Genomic DNA, 10,000 nt, shown 5'->3' with positions numbered 1-10,000 from the left:
TCCAAGTATTTGCTCCATGTGTCTTCATGATTATCTCATAGTGTGGTGAATGTGCAGCTCACAACTTGTCCACCAGAGCGTTGTGGAGTTGTTGGATTGTGTATTTGATGAGGGAAACCAAGAAATCCCATAATGAGCCTCCGTAGCGTAGCTCTGAGCAGCTCACGGCTCTGCTCCGCCGTTCTAAAAACAACATGCACCGATAATTAAAGGTGATGAACCTGCTGCTATAGGGGTTATGGTGAGAAGAGGATCTAATTAAATGTTGAACTGTCCCTTTAACCGTCAGTATCTGACGTGTCACGATGAGATCAAATCAGAAAACAGAAGTTACCCAGAAGCCCCGCTGCCTCCCACAGCCGCGGCCCGTCCGTCACCCCGGGCATCGGGGCGAAGGTGGCCGCCAGCAGCCGCGTGGCCACGGTCAGGTCGGGGTCGCCGTCGTCAGGGGCGACGGCGGCCGGAGTCGGAGCGGAGAGAGACGGCGGCGGCTGAGAGGAAGAGGAGGAGGAAGATCCAACATCTGGAGCAGATGTTGTGCTGCTGCTATTGCTGCTGTTGTTGTGCAGCTCAGTGCTCGGCAGCGGCGCCGGCTCGGTTCTGGGTGGAGGCGTTGTGGCGGTGGCGGTCGTCACGGCGATGAATGGTGACGGCGAGGAGGAGAGTTTACCCGGAGCAGGAGGAGCCGCCGTCTTCAGAGCGCCGAGCAGAGACGAGTTCTTCCTCCCGGCAGCCGGAGGAGGAGACGCGGCTCTGGACTCATTATGGGATGCAGTCGGCTTCTTACCAGATAACGGAGCAGGGGCCGTTTTGGTCGTTGCAGTCGTTGCGGTTTTCGCGGTCGTGGTTGTTGCGGTTTTGGCGGGCGTTGCGGTTTTCGTGGTCGTTGCGGTTTTGACGGTTGTTGCGGTTTTGGTGGTCGTGGTTGTTGCGGTTTTGGTGGTCGTGGTGGTGGTTTTCCTGGAGCCTTTTTTACTCTGGTCCGGTCTAGTTCTGTTGGGTTGGACTCGCACCGCGGCGCCGTGTTTCTTCACCGCAGCAGCAGCAGCAGCCGGTGGCGGCGGCGTCCTGGCGGTCGTGGTCGTGGGTCTGACTGTGGTTGTGGTCGGCGGCGGAGCGGCTTCGTCGGCGTCCGGCGGCTTGACGACGACCAGCGACGTGACCGGAGTGACGAAGTTGAAGCGGAGCGACAGGTTCGTTGCCTTCTCCGTCAGCAGCCGCTGCGCCGCCGCGTCGCTGGCGTTGAGCTTGGCGAGCAGCAGCTCCTTGATGGTGAAGTACGCCCACAGACGATGCACGAAGCTGGAGATCCCGTCCACGTCCGCACCGCCGCCGCCGGAGCAGCCGCCGGCAGCCGCCGTGTCGTTGCCTAGCGACAGCTGAATGTCGTTCTCCGTCCTCACGCGCTGCTTTGAGCCGGTGGCCGCCATCGACACCTGGAAGGAGAGACGTCACGATAATAGATACTATTATTGTAGAAATAATCATGGTGTTACGATTATTATGCATTAATTAATTTCACAACACTATTAATGTGTAAAATCAAATATAGTTCAAATATACATTACTAATTATAAAATATTTTAAATATCTATTAAAATATGACCAATTATTAATCCACCACGGGAAGTGTTTGAAATATTCAAGTCATTAATTGTCATCAATACCAAAAGTTAATTTTAATCTTTTTTTTTAAATTACAAATGACACTCTAGCATTTAAATTCCTACCAATTCAATGCTACTTTGGTTAAATGGACCAGTATCTGTGCATTTACCTTTACTTTGGCACACATCTGCCGACATGGTTCATACATACACTGCAAAAACTCAAAAAATCTTTCCAAGAATATTTGTCTTATTACTTGTCAAAACTAATCTCTTTCTATTTAAAATAAGACTCATCACCTAAAAATTAACTTGTTTTTAGATCATTTTCACTTGTTTCAAACTAATTTTCACTTGAAATAAGTAGAAAAATCTGCCAGTGAAAGCAAGTTGTTTGTGTTTGTAATAAGAAAGATTCTCCACTGTCAGATTTTTCTACTTATTTCAAGTGAAAATCTGCTTGAAAAAAGTAAAAAAAAAGTGTCTAAAAACAAGCTACTTTTAATGTGATGAGTCTTATTTTAAGTAGAATGAGATTTGTTTTGACAAGAAATAAGACAAATATTCTTGGCAAGATTTTGAGTTTTTGCAGTGTAATCTTTTTTTGGAAAGTGACGGTATTTAGGAATCTTTGCGATAAATTAATTGTGGCGTTTAATACCGCATTAATTGTTAAAACAAGTAATTGTGACATCACCACCTTGAAGTCTTGGACGCCGCCTCGGACCCGTCCGGCCACCACCAGCTCCGAGCCCTGGAAGTAGTTTGGGAAGAGCGAGCGCGTGACGTCGAAGGCCTGGTCGTCTAGGTAACTGAGCTGGACGTCGGACAGCAGCGGGCTCGCCACCTCGTCGTAGAAACCCTTCAGCTGCAGCGCCGCGTCGGCATCCTCGTACACCATCCTCGCCACGCCGCGGTTGTCCAGCGCCAGGCGCCGCAGCAGCAGCAAGTCGGCGTCGTCGCCGAAGGCCAGGCCGAACAGGGAGGCGGAGCCTAAGGCCGCCTTGGCGTTGCTGAGGATGGCGTCGCCGGCCGTCACGCCCATGGTGGCCTCGCCGTCCGTCAGGAAGATGACCAGAGGGACGCGGCGCGACGCGGCGAGGCCGGAGCCGCGGGACGAAGGGTTGACCAGCTGAGCCGCCGAGAGGAGAGCCGCGTTGATGTTCGTCCCTGAGACCAGAGAGACAGAGACAGAGACAATCAGTTATGTTATACACAATACACTGGAAGTGTATGGGTAGTGTTAGCCTGCCTCCACCTAAAGTCGCTAATTAGCTTAGCTCAAACACTGGAAGTGTATGGGTAGTGTTAGCCTGCCTCCACCTAAAGTCACTAATTAGCTTAGCTCAAACACTGGAAGTGTATGGGTAGTGTTAGCCTGCCTCCACCTAAAGTCGCTAATTAGCTTAGCTCAAACACTGGAAGTGTATGGGTAGTGTTAGCCTGCCTCCACCTAAAGTCACTAATTAGCTTAGCTCAAACACTGGAAGTGTATGGGTAGTGTTAGCCTGCCTCCACCTAAAGTCGCTAATTAGCTTAGCTCAAACACTGGAAGTGTATGGGTAGTGTTAGCCTGCCTCCACCTAAAGTCGCTAATTAGCTTAGCTCAAACACTGGAACCTATAGGTAGTGTTAGCCTGCCTCCACCTAAAGTCGCTAATTAGCTTAGCTCAAACACTGGAAGTGTATGGGTAGTGTTAGCCTGCCTCCACCTAAAGTCGCTAATTAGCTTAGCTCAAACACTGGAAGTGTATGGGTAGTGTGTTGAGTGTTGGTGCTCTCACTTATTGATTGTTTATTTATTTATTTATTTATGTTTATTTGTCAGACATTGACAGTGATTATGATTTAATTGTGAAGGTGAAGCCACCTGTCTGGTGGGCGTGGTTTAATAAAAGAGCCCTCCTGCACGCAGCTGAGAGCAGTTACAGTGCTGAGTGCCATGTGAGGCAAACTGAGCGTCTCTCGTCCTCCTTCCTTCTCCTCCGCGTTCAGTGCCGACAAAGTGGGTTTTTACACCAGTAGCCGTTGTATGGCTGCTCTGCCAACATAGTGTTAGCCTGCCTCCACCTAAAGTCATCAGAGAAACTCTTCAGCAACTCTAAACGGAAACCGGCGGGCCGATCTTGGTCTCAGAGCTGACTAAACTCTCCGGTAAGGCATCTTGAGCGGTCAAATGCCGCTAACGGGACGAGATCGGTCAAAACGGAGGGTTCAAGCAAAGACGCTTTATTTTGGTTCAAGCTAGCTACATCGAGGGTAGGTTAGCTTCCTGTTTCAAAGTAAAAGCACAAATTCTATCGTCATGGTTTTCTGTATGTAAAGGGCAACGGGTGTTTTATTTTGTGAAAGTAACCAGAAGTGTGTTGGTCACAACGGCTAGCTTGATTAGCGCCGAATTCGTCCAAACAAAAATGTAAACAGCTGGTATTTAGACAAATTAACGACACACTGCTGATCTAAATGAGCTGGTTAGAGTCGTTGTGGATCAGAAGCAGCAGAACATAAAGTCTATCTATCAACGTGGAGGCGACGACCTCAGACAGATCCTCTGATCCACTCACATCCTTCTGCGATGATCCTCTTGACGAAGTCTTTGGCGTCCCGTACGTTCTGCCGCGTGGCGCGCACCGTGCGGCCTTTCCTCCAGGTGTGGACCCGGTCTGAGAAGGTGATGATGTTGAAGTGGTCTCCCTCCCTCAGGTCGCCCAGGATGGTGCTCATGGCCTGTTTGGTCTACTGACGGAAACCAGCACCGTTAGTGACCAAGAACCGACTTCATCTCCTTCCTCTCCTTCAGTTTGTCCACGTTACCTGTTTCATCTTGGTGCCGATCATCGACCCGCTGACGTCGATGACAAATATGACGTCTTTAGGAACCACAGGAAGTCCCCGGGGTGCAAAGTAATGCACAAAGTAGCCGTCATACACCTGAGACAGAGACAGAGAGAAAATAACATGAGCTCCTCGAGCAGCTGCTCTTGACCTGATTATTCCTGCTAAATGATACTATACTAATTGTTTGATTACCTCTGTACACACACATGCACCTCACTTTATATATATATATATATATATATATATATACTATTGTTCTTCCTCTCCGCCATTTTCTTTATACTTATTATTAGTGTGAATGCTGCATTCACACTATTGTTCTTCTGTTCGGCCATTTTCTTCCGCCTTTTTACGGTCTTCTTCTAGTCCTTCATGCTTTGTGCTATTTCAACAATTCGTATATCAAAACGTGCAGCTTTTTCTGGACTTTATCGGATGTATTCAAATTTTTCATACTTTTTATACTTTTTCAAATATTTAACTTTTTCTGATTTTTTTTCCCCCATAGAGAATGCATTGGAACAGTCTTCAAACTCTTCAAATCTTCTTACTTCTTTCAGCCACTAAAGCTTCACCATACTTTCTGCTAGAGACTTCATTCAAATTCTAAGCTGTAGACAAACTTTTTAAGTGTTCCTCTATGACTCAGCTTATTGATATCTTCAACAGTTTCTGATATTTGGCAGTTTTAAAATCATTAAGTTTTTTGACAAAATCCAGCTTTATAATGGGTGTGTGTTGCGTCTAACGAGCAGAGCTAGAGTGGTGACATTGTCAGCCAGAGTGGAGAGAGGCAAAAAAACATTCTGGAGTTTTTCTGGCTAAACTGTCAGCACGGCCACAAATTAAACTCTAGACAAATTATTTTCTCCAGTTTTGTAGCCGTCTTCTGGCTAAAATTCTGGTCAAAAATGCAAAGAGACTTAGATAATAATTTAAAATATTTTTTAAATGCAGCCAGGGAGCTCTCTGCTCTCATTCAGCCCAATGCATTTTTTCACAGCAGCAGGAGAAGGAGCTCAACTTTCTAACTTGCTGTTAAGTGCTTTTTAATTCGTTTTAATTCACCAAAAAATAGTCACAGGTCACAAAAAAGTCCTCTTCTTACTTGGCCACACCAAGTAAGAAGAGAACTTTTTCTGCACTTTCCTTACTTTTTTTTTAAGCAGAAGCCAGTGATCCTCTTATTAAAGGTTTTCTTTGCCCCTCACATATTGTCTGTGTCTGTAGCCTAGTGGTTAGCTCACTGGGCTGAAGACCTGAAGGTTGCTGGTTCAAATCTTGCCTCAACAACAATTATAGTGAATTATTTTCCCTGTCCTCCTCTGTTGACTTCTGATAACTTGCTTCATGTTGAAACTGCTGCTCTCAGCCTGAAATTCACAGAAATTTTCATTGTAAGTCATTCAAGCTTGACTCTCAAGCTTTCTTGGTGTTGACACAGTGTGTTTCCAACAGGTGCAGCTTTGGGCTCGTTAACTTCAGAGTGAGACAGAGTGCAGCTCATCAACAGACAACAGTCTTTGCAACTGTGTGTACACTGTGGCCTAGAGGCAGAGTTAAAGTCTACTGACCATGAGATTGTGGGTTTGATTCCTACCTCGGTCAAACATTTGTATGGTGATCACTGCTTGCACTATTTGCTAATTCTGCAACAGCGTTCAGCTGCTTTCAGCATTCACACGCATTTCCATCAGGAAATGCTACTTTATCTAGTTAATTAACCATCTATGTATTTGTTGTTGTATTTGTATTGCTGCCCCAATGCTTTGGCAATATTGTATATCACAGTCATGCCAATAAAGCTTATTGAAATTGAAATTGAGAGAGAGAAAGAGAGAGGAGTGATGAAAGGAAACTGATCCAGAGCTTCACTGTGAGATTAAAAAACCCCAAACGGAGACGACACCAATAGAAGAAGCTGCAGACCTGGACATCACCGATCAGGTCTCGGAGGTTCACGTCGTACTGGACGATGAAGTCGGCGTCGAGGCCTTTAGAGGAGACGCTGCTCTGCTGCTGCACGCTGGGCCGGAATCGAACCTGAGCGCAGGAGGCCCCCTGCTCCACCTGGGTGGACGGAGGAGGGTCTGAGTCCCCTGTGGTACAAGATATATACGATATGATATGATATGATACGATACGATACGATACGATACGATACGATACGATACGATACGATACGATACGATACGATATGATATGATATATGAGATACGATATGATATGATATACAAGGTTCATATGTCAGTTAAATAGGGGTGGGAGAGACAATCGATTTACATAAATATAGCGATATCTTTTTTGACGATTTTTTAAAATATTGTGCAATGTGCATTTGTTAGCCTTTTTTACATACAGAGAGTACAGGTTTTGAAAAGGGTTATAAGGGTATAAAGTTCACTTATGGAGTAGGTTAATTTATAGGCTCCTACAGTATTTGTGTGCAGATAAATGTTAAAAGACTAAAAATCGAGAGAATCTGCAATATCGTAGAATCGCAATTTAAATCGAATCGCCATCCAAAAAATCGTAGAAGAATCAAATCGGGAGAAAAGCGTATCGTTCCAGCCCTACAGTTAAAGCCCTGAGGAAGTAATTAAAGGGATATTCTGGCTAAGTTTAACCCATGGTCTAACACACTGTGAACCGAGTTAGACCCCCCCTCCAGAGACCGCTAGCTTGCAACTTCATCACACTTTATTCTGGTTGTTTTTAGGTCAGCTTTATCCGTCTGAGCGAGTGCAGCAACATTTCATTCTCTGTACTCTACTGTGTATAATTGAATGACAATAAAGGACTATCTATCTGTGTTTTTATGTCTAATAACAGATTTTTGATCAGATTTAAAAAATAAAATAAAAAATCATCAATTTGTTTATTTGTAACGGGACTCTGCATATTCATGAACATACAATATGTAAATATGCCAGATTTTAGCTCTAAAGCTAATTTCCATCTGCAGTCCCGCAGTTCACATTAAAACAACATTAGACAAGGACGAGAACAAGAACAACATGGTAGTAGGAGTAGTAGTAAAATGAAAATGCATTTAATCGCCAAAAGTGTTGCATAGTGCAAAATGCGTCCGTCATAAAGTGCTGGTTTTAAAAAGTGCCTACTATTTTTAGTAATCTAAAATAAGAGAACTACCCTTAATGTTCACAGAGCTGGTTATCAGTCAGCCGTGTTTTCAGCTGTTTTTTTAATGTTACATATGTTAATTTTCCCTTATGACCAGCAGTGATGCATGTTTTCCATGTTGAGTAAAACCTTCATGTGACCTTTAGCGGCGTTGGACAGGAGTCGAGTCGTCTTCAGAGGAAGGACTCTGATGAAGCTCAGTCCCGTCCGTTCCGTCACGTCCACGTCCAGCGTCAGGTTCTGGACCGGCTGCCCGGGCCTCAGACCCAGACTCAGCTCGTAGCGGCCCAGTCGCCGTGGCAACAGCTCCTCGTAGGTCAGAGAGAAGGACATCCGGGCTCCTGACGGGACGCTCACCGCCACGCGGAACTTCTCCATCTCCCGCTCTCTGGAGGGAAGAAGACAACAAACAGGAAGTGTGACGGTTCACATCAAACTAACTCAAAGATACAGAAACATGATGCATTCACCTTCCAGTTTTTATGTTTTTTGGATTAATTTATCATGACTTAATGAGAGAGAAGCAAGTAACGTTTAACCAGCCTCCACTTCTAAAAATATGATAAAGCTGCTAAGTTACTTTCAAAATCACTTAAGTTTTTTTGTGTAAAACTGCCATTTTTGTTATTTTACTACATTGTTCAATAAAAAAATAAGTAAATAAAACTTCGAGTCAAACTAGCCCCATCATTATTTAGTGGTACATGTACAGGCTAGAGGACTGATTTCAAAATAAAGGTGACTTTCCAGAACTGATTAAATTGGATAATTTTGCAGGTTGATGTAGGATTTCAAAGGAAAAGCCCTTTAATGTTTCTTATTTTCACTGTGTTCACTGTAAATCCAGATTGATATTGAAAGGAGACAAGATGTTATTACAGAGCAACACCTCAGAAAACATCAGAGGAATCTGGTGCAGCATTTCAGAATAAAAGCCCTGTAAAATCTTATTATTTAAACGGTGTTCCATGTAAATTTGAATTACTATTATTAAAAGGAAACTATCTGTTATTATAAAACAACGTTGACCCTGAGAAACACCCTGAGGTGGAGCATCTACACTGCAAAAACTCAAAATCTTTCCAAGAATATTTGTCTTATTTCTTATCAAAATGTCTCATTTCTAGTCAAAACTAATCCCACTTATATAAGACTCATCAACCAGAGTGCTTTGATATTTTCATTTATTTGACGCCACTAAACAAAGTGGAGGCTCAGTTTGACGTTTCTTGCAGATGTGGAATCTTCTCAAAGCTTTTTTCTCCAAGTGAACACAACACGCTCCTGTTCAAATGAGACTTTAAGGTTATAAAAAGAGGTTTTGCCTGTGACTGACTTGGTGGCCACTAGTCCGGCTGTTTTCCCCTGCTTCTTCGCAGCGTCGTAGATTTTCCTGGCAGCGGCTCTTTCCTTCACCTGGGCCACGTACACCTGTCCGCTGGAGGAGCTGCAGAGAAACAGACAAACAGAGAAACAGAGAGAAACAGTTCTCTGTGTGACTCACAGCTCGGCTTATGTTTCAGTCTCAGCTCATAAACAGGTCGAGTGGAAAACAGTAATTTCCCTCTGAAAACAGCGTTAATGAAGAGAGCAGACCCACCCAGACCACGACTGAAAACCTTCAACGCTCAGAACCAGGACCAGGACCTGGGGCCAGATTCACAAAACCTTCTTAAAGGGATAGTTCAACATTTTGGCAAATTGGCCCATCACCATAACCCCTATAGTCATAGCAGTAGGGTCGTTACCTTTAATTGTCGGTGCAAGCTGTTTTTAGAACGGCGGAGCAGAGCTGTGAGCTGCTCAGAGCTACGCTACGGAGGCTCATTATGGGATTTCTTGGTTTCCCTCATCAAACTCATCAAATACACAATCCAACAACTCCACAACGCTCTGGTGGACAAGTTGTGAGCTGCACATTCACCACACTATGAGATAATAACACAACGTTACCACACAGAGTTGTTGTAGAGGGAAATTCATGCAAAACCGCTGATGCACGTTGCCTTCAGGGACAGTTTTTCATCAAGCAGTCTCTGTATTTCCCCTGTATTTACCTCGAAAACGGCTCAGTTTCGTAACGTTCCATTATTATCTGCAATCCCCTCTTCTTCCTCTGGGGGCTGGTGTCAGAAAGCAGCATTCTCCATAGACCCCCATGTTAAAATCACCGACTTTACATCCTCAATAAACATGATCAAAGCCTGGTGTCAGAACGGTTTTTTTTCTCAATCGATAGTTTCTACCCCCACACACACTCTGAGGGGGTTTAACTCTACCGTTTTACTGTTATTAGGTTAAAACTCTGGCCAATTAGGGCGCGGAAACGTTGAGTGACAGGTCCGAGCAGCTCGGTGGACAGCTGCTTCGAGGCCAGTGGGCGGGTTCTCGGCCGGTAAATCCAACATGGC

At 44.8% G+C, this 10,000-nt stretch overlaps 1 protein-coding gene and 1 pseudogene across 2 annotated transcripts in view; both read right to left on the bottom strand.

Moving 5' to 3' along the window:
* The window catches only part of LOC146985221 (P2Y purinoceptor 1-like), a 254,253-nt pseudogene that overhangs the window by 195,139 nt on the left and 49,114 nt on the right, over positions 1–10,000 (bottom strand). The window lies entirely within an intron of this gene.
* itih6 (inter-alpha-trypsin inhibitor heavy chain family member 6) overlaps positions 1–10,000 on the bottom strand; it is a 36,716-nt gene that overhangs the window by 11,452 nt on the left and 15,264 nt on the right. The window contains exons 4-10 of the mRNA XM_085783021.1: positions 8,926–9,036; positions 7,730–7,977; positions 6,375–6,544; positions 4,422–4,538; positions 4,172–4,343; positions 2,308–2,777; positions 335–1,436 (exon numbers count right to left, since the gene is read on the bottom strand). Coding sequence (XP_085639147.1) covers positions 335–1,436; positions 2,308–2,777; positions 4,172–4,343; positions 4,422–4,538; positions 6,375–6,544; positions 7,730–7,977; positions 8,926–9,036 — 2,390 coding nt within the window. The remainder of the gene's footprint in view (positions 1–334; positions 1,437–2,307; positions 2,778–4,171; positions 4,344–4,421; positions 4,539–6,374; positions 6,545–7,729; positions 7,978–8,925; positions 9,037–10,000) is intronic.

The sequence above is a fragment of the Trachurus japonicus genome, chromosome 7 (assembly GCF_045865225.1).
Source record: "Trachurus japonicus isolate A0001 chromosome 7, Traja_1.0".
Taxonomy (NCBI): domain Eukaryota; kingdom Metazoa; phylum Chordata; class Actinopteri; order Carangiformes; family Carangidae; genus Trachurus; species Trachurus japonicus.
The sequence above is the reverse complement of the archived record's forward strand: the minus strand, read 5'-3'. Positions and strand labels throughout refer to the sequence as shown.